At 48.4% G+C, this 19,018-nt stretch overlaps 1 protein-coding gene across 1 annotated transcript in view; it reads left to right on the top strand.

Moving 5' to 3' along the window:
* vwa8 (von Willebrand factor A domain containing 8) overlaps positions 1–19,018 on the top strand; it is a 458,807-nt gene that overhangs the window by 292,759 nt on the left and 147,030 nt on the right. The window contains exons 26-28 of the mRNA XM_086006090.1: positions 2,151–2,356; positions 10,369–10,520; positions 17,017–17,125. Coding sequence (XP_085862216.1) covers positions 2,151–2,356; positions 10,369–10,520; positions 17,017–17,125 — 467 coding nt within the window. The remainder of the gene's footprint in view (positions 1–2,150; positions 2,357–10,368; positions 10,521–17,016; positions 17,126–19,018) is intronic.

The raw sequence follows: 19,018 nt of genomic DNA, 5'->3' as shown, positions 1-19,018 counted from the left end.
GGTTTTCTCCGGGTGCTCCGGTTTCCTCCCACAGTCCAAAGATGTGCGGGTTAGGTTGATTGGCTATGATAAATTGACCCTTAGTGTTAGGGGGATTAAATACGTGGGGTTACGGGGATAGGGTGGGATATGTGTTGGTGTAGGGGTTACGGGGATCGGGTGGGATATGTGTCGGTGCAGGCTCGATGGGCCGAAATGGCCTCTATCTGCACTCTGTGATTCTGTGAAGTGAGTGGGCAATAAGGTGGCAGATGGAGTATAATGTGAAGAAATGTGAAAAAATACCATTTTGGTGGGAGGAATAGAGAAGTAGAATATGCACTCTAGGCTGCACGCCCCCAAGATGTCGTCACCGATGTTCCCCCTCTTTTTTTTTTGTGCGAGTTCCCTTTAAATTTGCTGTGGGGTATCTCTTCCAGCTTGTGAGCAGCCTGTGTGGGACTTTCCGATTGATGCGCGGCTGGGCGCCCGCATACCTTAGGGAGAACGTTGGTCATCACCCTCACCAGTATTCAACACTGAAAACCGGTTTGTGAGCGCCACACTCCCGGAGGATTTCTGCACTGCTTGGCTCTTCTTCCTATATACTGTTAGATAAACCTATTTAACTGGCTGTCAGAGACCAGCTGTCAACACCAGGACTGCTTTTAAAATCAGACCATTGCAGTGAAATACCATTTTTTTCTATCCATTTCTGTTGACTTGTTGAATTCTTCTGTTTAAGTAGTACGTGCAGTTGACATTGAGAAAGTATCTAAAGACAGATACGAGGTGTCCGTGCAAGGGAACTAATTCAATAATAGTAAGGACCAAGGTACTTCAATGATTGTTTGTATAAATCCAGCTCCCTAACATGGTCAGGTTCGGTAACATCTCCCTAACTACCTACGCTAAATAATTCCCCACACCCTACCATTTAAACAAAAATATGGGGGACAATAACAAAAAGCATATTGACGGAAAGACCTCTTTAACAAGCCTCTCATTTTCAGATAACCCCCCCCCCCCGATTTTGTGAGGCTCTGCTGGCGGTGCAGTGCCTTGGTGGGGGGTGAGCTTGGGCATAAAATCAGGCCTGCAGGCTAACACGCCCACTTCGCAAGAGGTGCATTTTTGCAGTGGAGAAAAACCCTGAAGTTTTGGAGGCTGCATTGATGGCCAAATTTAAGGCAAATTGGTCCTTTGCCGGATCATTCAACTTTCTTACCACCTCCTGACCAGCAGCACTGCCCTCCATTTGAAAGGGGCGCTGCAGTGTATGGGCCTGTTGACTTAAAGGTGCAGGCCACTTTTTAACTTCTGCTTAGTTGGTTTTTTTGTTTCTTATTATATTGCTTTATCTTCATTTTATTGGTGGATTAATTTTTTTGTTGTTGTTCTGGGGTTGCAAAATTTTTATTTCTAAATAAAAATCTGTCGTCTTTCTCCTTGAGCAGTTTTTCACTGACCTTCCAAGCATGTGGCACCTCTTGTCCCAAGAGCCCTGTACCCTCACCAGCCTGCCTGTTCGTTGACTTACCTGACTGCTTCCCTGTGCTCTGGTGCTTGTTCCAGAACGGAAACTTTGGAGTAATCCATCCTTACTGATGCTAGCAGATGGTGGTGCCACTCCCCAGTTCTGCCAACAAGAAAAGTACAACCAACATTTGCACTGCTTTGTTCCAGAGATGTTTAGTTTATTCGCTATAAAGAATGACAGGATATTTGCATTGTAGGGATTTGAGATTACAAAATGGTATTTATCGCCACAATGTATACAGTGAAGCTGTTCTTGTCTCCGGTGTTGGGCCCCTCTTTTTGCCTGTAGTGGGTATCTTGGCAGAGGCAGACTGGTGCACTCTGTGTCAATGCATGATACTAGCCACACTATAAGATTAATGACTATATGAAATAATATCTGGGCATTATAAGGGCCACTTTACGAGGCCATACTTCTGGCGAGGAGCATTGCTAAACGGGAGCATGGGTCAAAGGTAGGTGATGTATAAGGCCAGTTCGGTGACCCGCAGTCCCAACTAGCATAATTTCACACTGGGAGTGTGACCTTGTAAAACTACCCCTCATAAGTGCAGGTTGTATTAGTGGATTTTCCAGTTGTTATCTTTTGAACAATTTGATGCATTAAGTGTTTTTATTTCCTTTTTCGACAGGTGATATTTTTAGCTGCAATGCAGTTGATAATCCCAAACCCCAATCTGAGCTTGCTATGCTTCGACAGTATGGTCCTGATGTCCCGGAGCCAGTTCTTCAAAAGCTTGTGTCTGCCTTTGGTGACTTGAGAAGTATGGCTGATCAAGGAATAATAACCTACCCTTATTCAACAAGGGAGGTTGTTAATATTGTAAAACATCTACAGGTACGTGAGCTCAGGAGCAGGGCTCCAAGTTATCCCTGGGAAGGACCTGTCTGGCTTTAAACATTCTTTCTACTTATACCATCCAGAGGCCTTCAGAAATGAGAGATATAGTTGTTGTCTTTTAATACCATTGCTCTCAGACTAGGAGGATTGTCAGTGAGAATAGGCCATTCAGCCCATGAAAGCTCATCCTTCTAGTACCTTAATTCCCGTTTCCGCAATCAACTGTTTATTTTTCCCTTTGCTTACCTTATTCCCAAACACTTATCGCCGTCTGATTGAAGAATTTTTTCCCAATATCTGTTTTAATTCCGAGCTTTTGTTTCAATTGAGGCCCTCTGGTTCTACTTCCCCAGCTTACTTTGAATTAATATTCTGGGTTCACCTCATCTGTATCGTTTAATCTTCTTGGTACTTCTGTCTGTCTGTCTGTCATCGCGTGTGCGTCTGTCGGGTATGCGCTCAAAAGTTACAGGGCGTACCTACGCGCGCGTTACCTCCAAAGAAAGCTTACGCTTCCGAGACGGTTTTAAGCGTACTTACGTTTCGGCCGGGCTAAAATCGCGCCCGCGGTATCCGAAAAACCTTCAACATTCCGCTCATTAGCATCTCATTATCCGCTCATTAGCGACAGAGTGACCTCGAGCTCGACCAATCGTACGCCGGGTTGCTGGCGTGTGCCGCAGGGGCAATCGGTGCGTGTGTGGCCGGGCCTTATCGTTCTGAACCGAGGTGAGTCGCCGCCATCTTGATTCCAAACTTTTCCTTTCTTTTTCCCGCTTTCTGCGTCTTAAAAAAAAACATTGCTTTTAAAACACATATTGTTTTAAAAAAAAATGATTTAGAAAGTAATTAACTTATCTAATCTCATTAATTTTCCTACCTTTCCCCGTTTTTCCAGGTAAGCCTAGAGGCCTCGGCGTCTCCTCCGCACCCACGCCCGAGCTAGGCACCTCCCGGCCCCACTCGAAGGCTGGAGGGCCGAGCCTCAGCCCAGCACCGCTAGGGTGCGCGCGCAGCAGGAGCTGAGACGCGGCGTCTCTCTCTGGCTCGGCCGGGGGGCGGGGCTTGCTGAGCGTCAAGCGTTACCCTGGCAACCGGGCCCGCCGGCCGTCTCGCACAGCCGCAATCGGCGGTCTTCACCTCGGGGGGGGGGGGGGGGCGCACGCGCAGCGGGAGCAGCTGAGACGCGGCGTCTCTCTCTCTGGCTCGGCCGGGGGGCGGGGCTTGGTCAGCGTCACGGTTACCCTGGCAACCGGGCCCTCCGGCCGTCTCGCACAGCCGCAATGTTGAAGCCAGCTCTGGAGGCCGGTGCTCGGAAGATCGTGCCTCCGGAGTTCGGTGCTTGGTTGGTGGGGGGGGCGAGCCTCAGGGGTGGGTGGGTGGTGGGCGAGCCTCAGGGGTGGGGGTGGGTGGTGGGCGAGCCGTGGGGGTGGGGGTGCGAGTCTCGGGGGGGCCAACCTCTGGAGTTCGGGGGTGGGGATCAGGGGGCTCGGGAGTTTGGGGGGGACGGGGATCAGGGGGCTCGTGGACTCTCCCCCTTCCCCTCCTCTCTCCTCCTCCCTCCCCCCCGCCCCTTCTTCCCCCCCTCCTCTCTCCTCCTCCCCCCCTCCGCCCTCCCCCCCCGCCCTCCCCTCCCTCTGCTCCCCTCCCCCTCCCCCTCCCCCTCCCCCTCCCCTCCCCTCCCTCTCTTCCCCCAGTCGCTCTCTCTCTTCCCCCCCAGTCGCTCTCTCTCTCTTCCCCCCAGTCGCTCTCTCTCTTCCCCCCAGTCGCTCTCTCTCTTCCCCCCCCCCAGTCGCGCTCTCTCTCTCTCTTCCAACAACAACATGCCCTCGAAAAAGCCTCGGCACCGCCGGGCACTTCAGCTAGTATTTTATAAATATAAATCGGTCGATCTGTCTGTCTGTCCTTCTGTCTGTCCTCGGGTGTGCGCTTGTCTGGCTATGCGCTCGAAAGTTATAGAGCGTACCTACGCGTGCGTTGCGTCGAAAGAAAGCTTACCTTTCCAAAACGGTCTTAAGCGTATTTACGTTTCGGCCGGGCAAAAATCGCGCCTGCGGTATCCGAAAAACCTTCAACATTCTGCTCATTAGCATCTCATTATCCGCTCATTAGCGACAGAGTGACCTCGAGGTCGACCAATCGTACACCGGGTTGCTGCCGCGCGCGGCCGGGCCCTCCTACGGTCGAATGACGGGACGATTGACCAATCCTACGCTTTGGTCACCTGACGGTTGACCAATCGGTGCGTGTGTGGGCGGGCCTTATCGTCCTGAACCGAGGTGAGTAGCCGCCATCTTGCTTCCATTCTTTTTCCTGCTTTCTGCGTCTTTCTTTTCAAATATACATTTCCAGCAAAATAAAATTGAATTTATTAAATTGTTTTTAAAAAAAACTTCATTCATTTGTTAATATTTTCTCTAACCTGAAGATTATTTTTCCTACCTTTCACCGTTTTTGTTATGCCTGAAAGCCTGGGTGTTTCTTGCCCAGCCAGGCCCGACCTAGGTAATTCTCCCACGGCTTCTGCTAAGCTCCTCACCCCCCTCTCCCCCCCCACCCCCGTGTCACGTTACCCGGGGCAACGGCGTCAGCCACGAGGGTCAGGGTGCGCACGCAGCAGGAGCAGCTGAGACGCGGCGTCTCTCTCTGTTCCGCGCTCGGCTCGGGCGGGGGGGGGCGGGGCTCTCGGGAGTGCAGATCTCAGCCGGGGCTTGGTGAGCGGGAAGGGCTACCCCGGCAACCGGGCCCGTCGGCCGTCTCGCACAGCCGCAATCGGCGGCCTTCAAGCCGGCTCGGCCGGGGGGGGCGGGGCTCGGAGAGCGGGGCTCTCGGGAGTGCAGGGTGGGGCGGGCGGGGCTCTCGGGAGTGCGGGGCGGGGCAGGGTGGGGCTCGGAGAGCGGGGCTCTCGGGACTGCGGGGCGGGCGGGGCTCGGAGAGCGGGGCTCTCGGGAGTGGAGTGCGGGGCGGGGCGACGCGGCCGGTGCTCGGGAGGACGGGGGCTCGGAAGGGGAGGAAGGGTTACCCCGGCAACCGGGCGTGGCCGTCTCTCAGCCTCAAGCCGGCTCACGCCTGTTCTCGGGGCTTGGCTCCATTTGCGGCCGCGGGCCACTCGCCCTCTCTCCTTCCCTCTGTCTCTCCACCCCCCTCCTCTCCCCCCTCCCCGCCCTCCGCTCCCCGCCCTCCTCCCCGCCCTCCCTCCCTGCCCTCCCCCCTCCCCTCCCCCTCCCCTCGCCCTCCCCGCCCTCCCTCTCCCCCTCCCCGCCCTCTCCCTCCCCGCCCTCTCTTCCCCCCAGTCGCTGTCTCTCTTCCCCCCCAGTCGCGCGCTCTCTTCCCCCCCCAGTCGCTCTCTCTCTTCCCCCCAGTCGCTCTCTCTCTCTCTTCCAACAACAACATGCCCTCGAAAAAGCCTCGGCACCGCCGGGCACTCCAGCTAGTATTTTATAAACTCAGTGAGCCCCCACCTTTCTCTTCACACTATAACATTTGAGCTGCTCTAATCTTGCCTCAAAGCTCAACCCATGTCCACTTCGGTCAGTCTTGTTGCTCCTTGTTGTACCTTTCCAACGCTTTTAATGCGATGAGTAAAACTCAATTTAGTAATCCAATATCAAGGCTATTGCAAAGCCTTCTATACATTTATAATCATACAGCACAGAAGGAGACCGTTCAGCCCATTGTGTCTGTGCCGGCTGTGTGAAAGAGCTCTCCAATTCATCCCACTGCTCTTTCCCCACAGCCCTGCAATTTTTGCCTTTTTATGTATATATCCAATTGCCTTTTGAAAGTTACTAATGAATCTGCTACCACCACCTTTTCAAGCAGCGCATTCCAGATCATAACTCGCTGCGTAAGAAGAATTTCTCTTCATTTCCCCCCTGACATTTTTGCCAATGATCTTAACTCTGTATCCTCTAGTTTCTGACCCTCCTGCCAGTGGAAACAGCTTCTCCCATCTACCCTATCAACACCCCTTATAATTTTGAACACCTCTGTTAAATTTCCCCTTAACCTCTTATCTAAGGAGAACAACCCCAGCTTCTCTAGTTTCTCCACATAACTGAAGTCCCACACCCCTGGTACCATTCCAGTAAATCTCCTCTCCAAGGCCTTGACACCCTTCCTAAAGTGTGGTGTCCAGAATTGAACACAATACTTTAGGTGAGGCCTAACCAGTGATTTATGAAGATTTATCATAACTTTCTTGCTTTTGTACTCTATGGGCTCGAATTTCCAAGCCCCGTGGAGGCGGGTTTAGAGGTGGGAGTGGGGGGAAAATTGCAGAATCGGGGGGGGCATGAACCCTTCCCGCCCCCAACCCGCCTCCATGCCCGTTTCCCAGGAGGCTGGTACCCGACCTGTGCTGGGAGCCGCCTCCCCGAGGCGGGAAGGGGATTAGTGCCAATTAACTGCCTGTTAACAGGCAGCTTTTGGCCTAATCCCTATTTTTAGCCCTAAAGTGTGGGCTGCCCGACAGCTCCAAACCACGCCAAGTTAGCGAGGCGGACTGTCGGGCTGAAGGGCTTGGAGGGTTCGCGATGTCCGGTGTTCAGGTGAGTGTGATGGGTGCATGAGTGCAGAGGTAAGTGTGTTTGGTGTGTGTAAAGTGTTTAAATATGTTTTACTTACCTTTACTTACTAATGCAGGCTTCCTTCCTTCAGGTCTCGGGAGTCCCTCATCTCACCGGCACAGAAAGCAGAATGGCCGCAAGCTGTCAAAAGTTGCAGCATTCTGCTTTCTATTCTGGAGAGATTTCTAACTGAGTTTGTGGAGAAGGACTCAAGTTAGAAGTCAGATTGTCAGTGTTTGACAGCTTCACAGAGCTGTCAAACGCTGATATTTCATCTGTCAAAAGCTCTTGACAGATGAAATGTCAATCCCTGATGTCACCTGTAACCGGGTGTCCCTTAATTGGCCTGCTGAGCCCGCTGGGTGGGCTCAACAAGGTTAATCAAGGGAAAATCACGTGGGTTGCCCAAAAATCGATGGAGGCGGGACTACAACCCAAAAAGTGGGAGTCCCGCCTCCATCACGTCCCCATTGACAAAATCCAGCCCTATGTCTCTATTAATAAAGCCAAGGCTGTCCTATGCTTTTTTAACCGCCTTCTCAACTTGTCCTACCACCGTCAAAGACTTGTGTACATACACCTCCAAGTCTCTCTGTTCCTTCGCCCCCTTTAAATTTGTACCGTTTAGTTCATATTGCCTCTCCTCATTCTTCCTTTCAAAGTGAATCACTTGACACTTCTCTGCGTTAATATTCATCTGCCATGTGCCTGCCCATTTTACCAGTCTGCCTATATCCTCCTCATTGTTTACTACATTTGTGTCATCCGCAAACTTTGAAATGATGCTCTGTATACCCAAGTCCAGGTTATTATATATCAAAAAGAGCAGTGATCCCAATACTGACCCCTGGGAACACCACTGTATAGTTCCCTCCAGTCTGAAAAACAACTGTTCACTGCTTTCTGTCTCTTAGCCAATTTCATTTCCACGTAGCCATTGACCCTTTAATCCCATGGGCTTCCATTTTGCTAACAAGTCTATTATGTGGTACTTTATTAAACTCCTGTACTCAACTTGTACTCCTCCTTTTGGTTATGTACCCCAACATTCTATTGGTTGTTTAATTTATTTTCTATGTTATCTCGACATTGAAAGTGACAAGTCCGCTGTTACTCCCAGGTCCCTGTTTACATCTACTGTCTACATGTTAGTCAATTGCAATTATTGTAATTTTACAATGCATATTTTATTGACCAATGAGCAGTGTTCATTTCTCCGTGTTAAACTTCATGTGATGTTTGTCCAATTGTAAATGCTTTTGCTGGTCTTCAGCTGCATCCTCTGTCTCTTCTGCTCTCACTATTTTGCTGACAGTAGCAAATTTGATCTGCTTAAACTTGCCTTCGATGTCTAGGTCATTTATGTAGATTAGAAATAATAGGCAGTCAAGCACAGACTCCTGCAGGAGTTGGCTTAACACCTTGCCCCAGTCTGACATGAAGAGGCTGATTTTTCTGTGTCTCCTGCACCTGAGCACCAGGCAGGTAGCGTGCACTCAATGTATACTTCACCTTAACTGACCCGAACCTGCCTGTACATCCAGATGCAGGCCATTTCCATAGGTCATATGGTCCCTGGAAGCAGATGACACTGCATTAGGAGGGACAGTAAGTTGCAAAGGGACAGAGACTGATTAAGTGAGTGGGCAAAACTGTGGCAAATGGAGTACAATGTGGACGTGTGAGGTCATCCACTTTGGATCCAAGAAAGATAAATTGGAATATTTTCTAAATGGTGAGAAACTAGGAACTGCAGAGAGATTTGGGAGTTCAAGTTCCAAAATCATTAAAAGCTGACAGACAGGCACAGAAAGCAATCAAAAAGGCTAATGGAATGTTGGCTTTTCCCTCAAGGGAACTGGATTACAAAGATTACATATGCTTCAGTTGTATAAACACCATCTGGAGTACTGTGTTCATTTTTTTTTATTTGTTCATGGGATGGTGTCGAGCTTCTTGTATTGTTGGAGCTGCATTCATCCAGGCAAGTGGAGAGTATTCCATCACACTCTGGACTTGTGCCTTGTAGATGGTGGAAAGGCTTTGGGGAGTCAGGATGTGAGACAGAATACCGAGCCTCTGACCTACTCTTGTAGCCACTGTATTTATGTGGCTGGCCCAGTTAAGTTTCTGGTCAATGGTGACCCCCCAGGAATGCTGATGGTGTGAGATTTGGCAATGGTCATCCCGTTGAATGTCAAGGACAGTGGTTAGACTTTCTCTTGTTGGGCACCGCACATCAGTAAGAACTCTCTCCCCTGAAAGGCTGTTGAGGCTGGGGTCAGTTGGAGCTTTCAAAACTGAGTTTGATAGATTTTTGTTAGGCAGGGGTATCAAAGGCGATGGAGCAATGGTGGGTCGATACAGATCAGCCATGATCTAATTGAATGGCGGAACAGGCTCGAGGGGCTGAATGGGTGACCCCTGTTCCTATGTTCCTAAGCAGAGGAGGAATATCAGCCGCTGCTGGAAAATATGGGCTTCTTTTGGGTCCTGTGAACATTGCTGCCCATTCCATTTTCCTGTGCTTTGCACCCACGGAATCAGTGATGAGCGACGTGAATTGAACTGTGTTCCTCACCCTTCATATTTGTGCCACAAATGGCTGGAAATGCGAATTGATAATGGTGTCAGTGTCTCATCTGGGACCTCATGAATGATGTGCCCAGTGGTCTATCTCCTTAACCAATGAAAGAAAAGGATAGAGAAAGAAACAGAGTGAATGAGGCAGAAGGAAATCGGGTGAATTAGAGTCAAATTAGATATAGAGCGAGAAAGAAAGGTCGGATTAAGAGAGAGAGAGAAAAGAGACAGAAAGGAAAAGTAAGAAAAGAATTGAAAAGAACAAGCAGAAGAAGAGGACATTGTAACCCAGTTGTGTTTGGGAATTTCTGTACTGGAGCTTGAGAAGTTAATGAGTGACTGGCAGGGTAGGTGTGTGAAATGTGCAAACATTCTTGCTCATATACTGTACCCCCAAATTATTTTCTGAAAGAAGCCTTTCTACTTTGCATTTCTGAGTGATGTGGGCCGTTAATTCGCCATTCTTACAGCAATTTTAGGGCAGTTATTTAATCGGTCAAAATCTGAATGATGTTACCAAGATATATTATCTGCACTACATCTGAACAGAGTTCCCATTGGCAAAGCTACCATTGACCCAGTTTGTACTGAGCACTATTTTCATGCACACAGCACTTAATACTGTAATGGGTAAATGTTTCTAATTTTAATCTCAATACTGATTGTTTCACCTGAAACCAATGAGCAGATAATTAAAATGTGCATCCAATTTTCAGAAATAATACATATCTGTTTCTCGGGAAATGGTTGAAGTTGCTATATAAACCAGCTCAAAGTTCAGAGCTCACGCAGGGTGATGTATGAATGTGTCAGTGGAAATTTTACAGGACTCTATTTTTGTGCTATGTTTCTCTGCAGAAATTCCCCACTGAGGGACTTGCAAATGTGGTTCGGAACGTGTTTGACTTTGATTCCTACAATGGCGAAATGCGTGAAATCCTCATCAATACCCTGCACAAGCATGGGATCCCAATAGGAGCCAAGCCTACTAATGTACAGTTGGCCAAGGAGTAAGCTCAATATGTTAATTTCTAAATGAACTCAAAACACCATGTTGTATTATTTACTGATACTCACCGTCTGCTGCTAATCAGTTATAGATCACTGAGGAGACTTGGATTGAGCTTCCAGCTCTTGCATTTAGTGATCCTAGATCGTTCAGTGAAGTGTTTGGTAACCGATTTAACTTGAGCATATTGCAAATCATCTACAATAAAGGGAAATATTTGTTTCTTCATTGGGTTTGTGTGTCTGTCCTTGTTTCAGTAGCTATTTATTAAACCATCACACATTGCAATTTTCGGACATTTTTTCTATCATCTAGAAAAACGTCAGAAATGCTGGACACTTTTAATGCACAGCACTTTCTGGAGCCTAAAAACTGTAATTAATATTTTCTATTCTGGTGCAGAAATTCTGCTGCAATCCGCAAAGGGTTAACTGTCCCACCAGCAACAGTGTAACTTATTCACCTTTCTGTATGAATGTCTTAAGTGAGTGGTCCAGAGTTTTAGTTAAAGTATGTTCGAGTGTGCAAATTTTATCACTGCTACAATTAACAAGAGAAGAAACAAGTATTTTTCTTGAAATGGATGACAGAGAGTTGTGTTTATTTTCCTTTGGTAAATTTTGTTGTAGGATACTCTCCAGTTGCTACCAGCTGCCTAGGATATCCATTGAGGCTGGCAAGCTTGAATATCTGGTGTCCTGACACTTGAAGCTCTTGACTACTGAATTGAGCAAAGCCAGATAATCTAGTTTCTGCTGCATTCGGTGGTGTTAAACTTCTTGGTTCGATAATATGATGGGGCGCCTGACATGCTGTCTCCTTGTGTTGTTGACTGCAGAGGCCTGAGGCCTATGATGCAACCAGTGGGCTTGCCGCCGAGTAAAGATGATTTTTTTTTTGGACTGGGCAGGCTTTATCTTTCTCTAGGGCCGCCCAGTTTGCACCCAACTTGCATTTAAAAAGAACCTTCCCGCTTCTCAGGATGTTTTCAAAGTGCTTTACATTCAGTAAATTACTTTTGAAGTGTAGTCATTATAGTCCAGTATAGGTGAGATGCTGCATAAACAATCAGGAGACACCAGGAGAACCTCCCTGCTGTACTTCAAATAGCACTATGGAATCTTTTACATCCACTTGAACAGGCAGACCGGGACTTGGTTTATTATCCCATTCGAAAGATGACATTGCTGTATTCCCTTAGTGCTGCATTCAAGTCTAAAATCCTGGGGAGGGGCTTGAAACCACGATCTTCACTCGGGAGTGCTACATACTGTGCCAAACTGACATTTGGTGCAAGTTATCGTAGCTTTAATAGTACGCACTTGTGAGACAGCCACTGAGATAGGGTTTGCTTATGTAATTCCTCGAGGTGCCTATGTGTAGCTTTCACATACTGACTGGTGAAGACCCTTGGTGGACAGGCAATATCAAAGGATTCTTCTCTTGGCATTGGGACACTTATTCAATAATAGAACTATAATAGACAATTCATTATAATTCACAACAAAACATGGCTCAGTCCTGGAAAACGAGAGGTTTCTCAGCAAGTTGTTATTTAGAGCTGAACATCTCCCCACACAGATCCCTGCGCCTATAAAAAGCAAGGACACACGCGCACACACACGCACGCATGCACGCACACACACACACAAACAAGTGTGCACACGTGATTCGAACTTGTCAAATCTTACAACACCAAGTTACTAACCTGGAGGGCAATCCTATTCTGGTGGCATTACTTCCAGTAAATTACATGGCTTGTTCAACTACCTCCCTGACCTTGCATGGCATCAGCACAATGTACTTTTGCCCCACCCTCAGTTCGTACCAAAGGTAGGAATTTAATTTGGCTCAAGAGAGTGTGTGCTTTGACCATTCTACCATGTTCCGCACACGTCAGAGGTGGAATGCAGAATCCAGGATGTAAATGCATGCAGGTCTGTGTGAATATAACGAAAGTATTCCAGAAATTCCAGTCCACTATTTGTGTTCTATCAAAACAAAAGATTGATAAATCAGTCCTGGCTATTAGTGGTATGTATCCACTGTTGTTACCGTGTGTCAGGGAGAGAATTGCCCTGCCAGAGTTAAAGGGCTTTCAACAAGATCTATAGCCACAGTGGGAGTTAATGTTAGCGTGCGGCTTGGGAGCATGTCTTTAAAGCAGCTTTGTGCAGTAATTGCTCTGTCAAGTGTTTGCAGTTTGGCAGAGCTGGTTGGCCTCTGCTGTAGCTCCTAGTCTGAACGGGCATGTACTTCGGGAAGATTGCCTGCAGTTTTTAAAGAGTGAAATGATGCATCAGTTCTATGCGATGCAGAGGCCAGCTCAATTCACGCACCAAGCTTCACAACTCCTCTCCCTTGGACCTTGAATGAAGAATAAGTGCATTTTTCGGCTTGTGCAAGTGCAAGCCATTTTAAAGAGTGAGATGCTGAGCGTACCAAAAATTCAAAAGTCCCCAACAGACCAGCAGCATGTGAAACAAAAAGAGTGATCGTGACAGTGCTGTGTGTACACCTGTGGGCGAGGGGAAGGGGTATATGTCCGTGTGTGTACACCTGTGAGCGAGGGGAAGGTGTATATGTCTGTGTGTACACCTGTGAGCGAGGGGAAGGTGTATATGTCCGTGTGTGTACACCTGTGAGCGAGGGGAAGGTGTATATGTCCGTGTGTACACCTGTGAGCGAGGGGAAGGTGTATATGTCCGTGTGTACACCTGTGAGCGAGGGGAAGGTGTATATGTCCGTGTGTACACCTGTGAGCGAGGGGAAGGTGTATATGTCCGTGTGTACACCTGTGAGCGAGGGGAAGGTGTATATGTCTGTGTGTACACCTGTGAGTGAGGGGAAGGTGTATATGTCCGTGTGTACACCTGTGAGTGAGGGGAAGGTGTATATGTCCGTGTGTACACCTGTGGGTGAGGGGAAGGTGTATATGTCCGTGTGTACACCTGTGAGCGAGGGGAAGGTGTATATGTGTCTGTGTGTACACCTGTGAGTGAGGGGAAGGTGTATATGTCCGTGTGTACACCTGTGAGCGAGGGGAAGGTGTATATGTGTCTGTGTGTACACCTGTGAGTGAGGGGAAGGTGTATATGTCCGTGTACACCTGTGGGTGAGGGGAAGGTGTATATGTCCGTGTGTACACCTGTGAGCGAGGGGAAGGTGTATATGTCCGTGTGTACACCTGTGAGTGAGGGGAAGGTGTATATGTGTCTGTGTGTACACCTGTGAGTGAGGGGAAGGTGTATATGTCCGTGTACACCTGTGGGTGAGGGGAAGGTGTATATGTGTCTGTGTGTACACCTGTGAGCGAGGGGAAGGTGTAAATGTCCGTGTACACCTGTGAGTGAGGGGAAGGTGTATATGTGTCTGTGTGTACACCTGTGAGCGAGGGGAAGGTGTAAATGTCCGTGTACACCTGTGAGTGAGGGGAAGGTGTATATGTGTCTGTGTGTACACCTGTGAGTGAGGGGAAGGTGTAAATGTGAAAAACGTGCGTTCATTTGAACGGTTCAAAACAAATACATTTTTAGAGAGATGCACGTGAAAGACCGCATTCTTTACGCTGACAGGTGTGTTAGCTTGGTCGGCACAAAGATGAGCTGGGGGGGTCAGCACCCCGTTTGAAAGGATTAAACTGACCCCTTTATCACTGTCAAATAATGGACAGTGTCCATCTGCTATTAGTGAAAGCAGCAAAAAAGTGAAATAAAATACATTTCTGAATCAATCTGTTCAGTACGTGTACCTGTGTGAGATACCCTGTGCAGATAGCTTGAACAGCATGCTGCGAGGAAAAAATTCTGCAAGGTCTGGACCCCAAGTTAGTTATAGCCTCATCTCTGACCTCTGGTCCCACCCACCAAGGCTCTGTACTGGGGGCGAAAACTCACTGACTTTGGCCATGGTGCAAGGAGGGAGGTCATGTGATGGGACAGATTTGTAGGCAATATAGCTGTAAGTCATTTGCCCATATTACGTGGAGGGAAATTCACTCAAAGGTTGAGTAGAGCTCCTCTTTTATTCAATATTTTTTTGTAATCCTTGATGTAATACGGATTTCTGTAAATAAGTGAGCTGAGGTTTAAAAACTGGCAAAAAAATGGTTATTATTCTAAGTGAAATGCTCGAGGTCCCAGAGCAGCTCGGTTCTGGGCGTTGAGTTGAGTTTGTTTCTGGCAGTATAGTGCCACCTGCAGGTTATCTGCAGCACTTCATGCTGAGTTTATGCTGCTTCCATTCACAATTTGGAATTTCAAACGACAACAGTCCATCAATATGGGGGGGGTCAGTGAGAGCCTGTCGATGGGGGGGGGGGTCAGTGAGAGCCTGTCGATGGGGGGGGGAGGTCAGTGAGAGCCTGTTGATGGGGGGGGGTTAGTGAGAGCCTGTCGATTGGGGGGGGGGGAGGGGACGGTCAGTGAGAGCCTGTCGATGGGGGGGGGTGGTCAGTGAGAGCCTGTCGATGGGGGGGGTCAGTGAGAGCCTGTCGATAGGGGGGGGGCGGTCAGTGAGAGCCTGTCGATTGGGGGGGGGGGGTCAGTGAGAGCCTGTCGATGGGGGGGGGGGGCCGCGGTCAGTGAGAGCCTGTCGATTGGGAGGGGGGGGCGGTCAGTGAGAGCCTGTCGATGTGGGGGGGGGTGTGTCAGTGAGAGCCTGTCGATGTGGGAGGGGGTCACTGAGAGCCTGTCGATGGGGGGGGGGGGGTTACTGAGAGCCTGTCGATGGTGGGGGGGGGTCAGTGAGAGCCTGTCGATGGGAGGGTCAGTAAGACCCTGTCAGTAGGAGGGGGGTGTTGATGGTGGGGGACTCGGCGATGGTAATACCATTGAATGTCAAGGGGAGGTGGTTAGACTCTCGCTTGTTGGAGATAGTCATTACCTGGCACTTCTGTGGTGCGAATGTTTCCTGCCACTTATTAGCCCAAGCCTGAACGTCGTCCAGGTCTTGTTGCATGCGGGCATGGACTGCTTCATTATCTGAGGAGTTGTGAATGGCACTGAACACTGTGCAGTCATCAGCGAACATCCCCATTTCTGACCTTATGTTGGAGGGAAGGTCATTGATGAAGCAGCTGAAGATGGTTGGACCTAGGACACTGCCCTGAGGAATTCCTGCAGCGATGTCCTGGGTCTGTGATGATTGACCTTCAATCACATCAACCATCTTCCTTTGTGCTAGGTATGACCAGCCAGTGGAGAGTTTTACCCCTGATTCCCATTGACTTCAGTTTTACTAGGGCTCCTTGATGCCAGACTCAGTCAAATGCTGCCTTGATGTCAAGGGCAGTCACTCTCACCTCACCTCTGGAATTCAGCTCCTTTGTCCATTTTGGACCAAGGCTGTAATGAGGTCGGGAGCCGAGTGGTCTTGGTTGAACCCAAACTGGGCATCAGTGAGCAGGTTATTGGTGAGTAAGTGCCACTTGAGAGCACTGTCGATGACACCTTTCATCACTTTGCTGATGATTGAGAGTAGACTGATGGGGCAGTAATTGGCCGGATTGGATTTGTCCTGCTTTTTGTGGACAGGACATACCTGGGCAGTTTTCCACATTGTCGGATAGCTGCCAGTGTTGTAGCTGTACTGGAACAGCTTGGCTAGAGGCACGGCTAGTTCTGGAGCACAAGTCTTCAGCACAATAGCCGGGATGTCGTTGGGGCCCAGAGCCTTTGCTGTTTCCAGTGCACTCAGCCATTTCTTGATATCACATGGAGTGAATCGAATTGGCTGAAGACAGGCCTCTGTGATGGTGGGGACCTCAGGAAGAGGCCGATATGGATCATCCACTCGGCACTTCTGGCTGAAGATGGTTGCAAACGCTTCAGCCTTGTCTTTTGCACTCATGTGCTGGGCTCCACCATCATTGAGGATGGGGATATTCATGGAGCCACCTCCTCCCATTTGTTGTTTAATGGTCCACCACCATTCACGACTGGATGTGGCAGGACTGCAGAGCTTTGATCTGATCCGTTGATTGTGGGATCACTTAGCCCTGTCTATAGCATGCTGCTTCCACTTTTTAGCATGTATGTCATCCTGTGTTGCAGCTTCCCCAGGTTGGCACCTCATTTTTAGGTACGCCTGGTGCTGCTCCCGGCATGCTCTTCTACACTCCTTATTGAACCAGGGTTGGTCTCCTGTCTTAATGGTATTGGTAGAGTGAGGGATATGCCAGGCCATTTACAGATTGTGGTGGAATACAATTCTGCTTCTGCTGATGGCCCACAGCGCCTCGTGGATGCCCAGTTTTGAGCTGCTAGACCTGTTTTGAATCTATCCCATTTAGCACGGTGGTAGTGCCACACAACATGATGGAGGGTGTCCTCAGTGTGAAGACGGGACTTCGTCTCCACAATGACTATGCGGTGGTCGCTGCTACTAATACTGTCATGGACAGATGCATCTGCGACAGGTAGATTGGTGAGGACAAGGTCAAGTAGGTTTTGGTATGTTGTGAAGTTACAATGTACTAATTTGTAAATATTTGACAGGTTGCCTTTGCCGGAGTGTAAATTAACCAGCCACTGGACTTTCAGCCAACCAGAAAGCACTCACTGGAAACGTCTTTGCCCTACAGAGTCGCGGCAGACAAACATAAAGGTTTGATCCATTCACTCTTCCTGTACAACATGAGAATGTGTACATTTATGCGTCTTTATAAGATTTGTGCTCTCAATACAAAACCTAAAACACACTGAAATCTTGTCATGTCAGACTTCATGTAGGTGTGGTGTAACCACGGTTCTTTACACGTTTAACAAAACGTCTCTGCTTTTCAATTCTATTCCTCTGGAATTTGCACTTTTGGCCTTATTAACCTGTGATTTGAGAATGTGACATTTTGTTTGATATTTGAATAAATTACTGTTCTCAGGACCACAGCAACTGGGTACTTCTAAATTTAAGTGAATTAGTTTTTCTTTCTTGGATTTTTGTTTCACTACTCATAGAATCATAGAGGTTACAGCAGAGAAGGGGGCCTTTCAGACCATCAGGCATGAGCCCGTACTAGCTCTTGGTGTAGATCCACTGGAGTTGATTTTCTTCTATGAGCTGCATCTGTAGGGAAGCACGATCCTGCCATTTGGCCTGAGCACACTCCTGGTGCAGGCCTGCTCCTGAGCTGGATCTAGCACCTAAAAACCGTGGAGGAAACTGGAACAGTCGCTGCCGGCCTGAGGCCTCCTGGAGAGCACCTGGTGGCCCACGTAGGGACCTGGAGAGCAGGAGGCAGTAGGCCCATAGATCATCCTGGGAGGAATGCCTTGACCTGCCTCATCAAAATACTATCATTAGGCCCACATCCACTTCAGATCAAGGGGTGATGTAATTGAGGTGTTTAAGATGATTGAAGGAGTTGATAGGGTCGATAGAGAAAAACTATTTCCCCTGGCGGGAGAGTCCAGAACAAGGGGGCAGAACCTTAAAAGTAGAGCTGGGCCATTTAGGGATGATGTCAGGAAGCACTTCTTCACACAAAGGGCAGTGGAAATCTGGAACTCTCCCTCAGAAAGCTGTTGAGGATGGGGGTCATTTGAAATTGTCAAAACTGAGGTTGATAGATTTTTGTTAGTTAAGGGTTACGGAACTAAGGCGGGTAGATGGAGTTAAAATTTAGATCAACCATGATCTAGTTGAATGGCGGAACAGGCTTGAGGTGCTGAACGGCCTCCTCCTGTTTCGATGTGCAGGCGTTAGCCCAGTACTGCTCATGGGGTATACCCCAGGAAATCTGGGTATGACTGACTTGGAGCAGTGACCTGCCATTACGGATTGCTGCCTCTTTTTCCTCTTCACTGCCTCAGCGAATGTTGATTTCACAGGTGGAGAGAGGAGTGGAATCCAATCTGTCCCCTCTTAATCCCATTCCCTGGTGCTTGCCCCCTATTCTTTTACATTCTTCCTTTTCAAATACTTATCCAAAGACCTTTTCAATCACATTCTAGTCTCTACCTCATAGTTCCCTTGAGGTAAAGCATTCCCTGTTCTATTAACCCTCTGTGTGAAAACATTTCTTCTAACTTTCCCCCTTCACTCTTCTAGTGATGATCCACAGCCTACGTCCCCTCATTACTGATTCACCAACCAGTGGAAACAAGCTTTCACTACCTACCCTCTCAAAATCCTCCAATGTTTAAAAAGCTCTATTAGACCCTCCTTAATATTATTTGTTCCAGAGAAAAAGCCCCAGTCAAGCCTTTCTTCATAACTGTAATCACTTTCCTTCTACTGAATCTTCACTATCTCCTTTCCATGGCTCTAATATTTTTCCTATAATGGGCTGCCCAGAACTGCACACAATAATCCAACTGTGGCCTCACTGTCTTGCAGAAGTTCAACATCATATCCTTTCATAATTTTAGGTGTCAGCTAAATTGGTAGTACCTTCACCTCTGAGTCAGAAGGCTGTGGGTTCAAGTCCCACTCCAGAGACTTGAGCACAAAAATCCAGGCTGACCCTCCCAGTGCAGTACTGAGGGAATGCTGCACTGT

The sequence above is a fragment of the Somniosus microcephalus genome, chromosome 14 (assembly GCF_052327205.1).
Source record: "Somniosus microcephalus isolate GS21.2 chromosome 14, FLI_Smic_1.0, whole genome shotgun sequence".
Lineage (NCBI taxonomy): Eukaryota > Metazoa > Chordata > Chondrichthyes > Squaliformes > Somniosidae > Somniosus > Somniosus microcephalus.
This window is presented reverse-complemented; position numbering and strand designations above follow the sequence as displayed.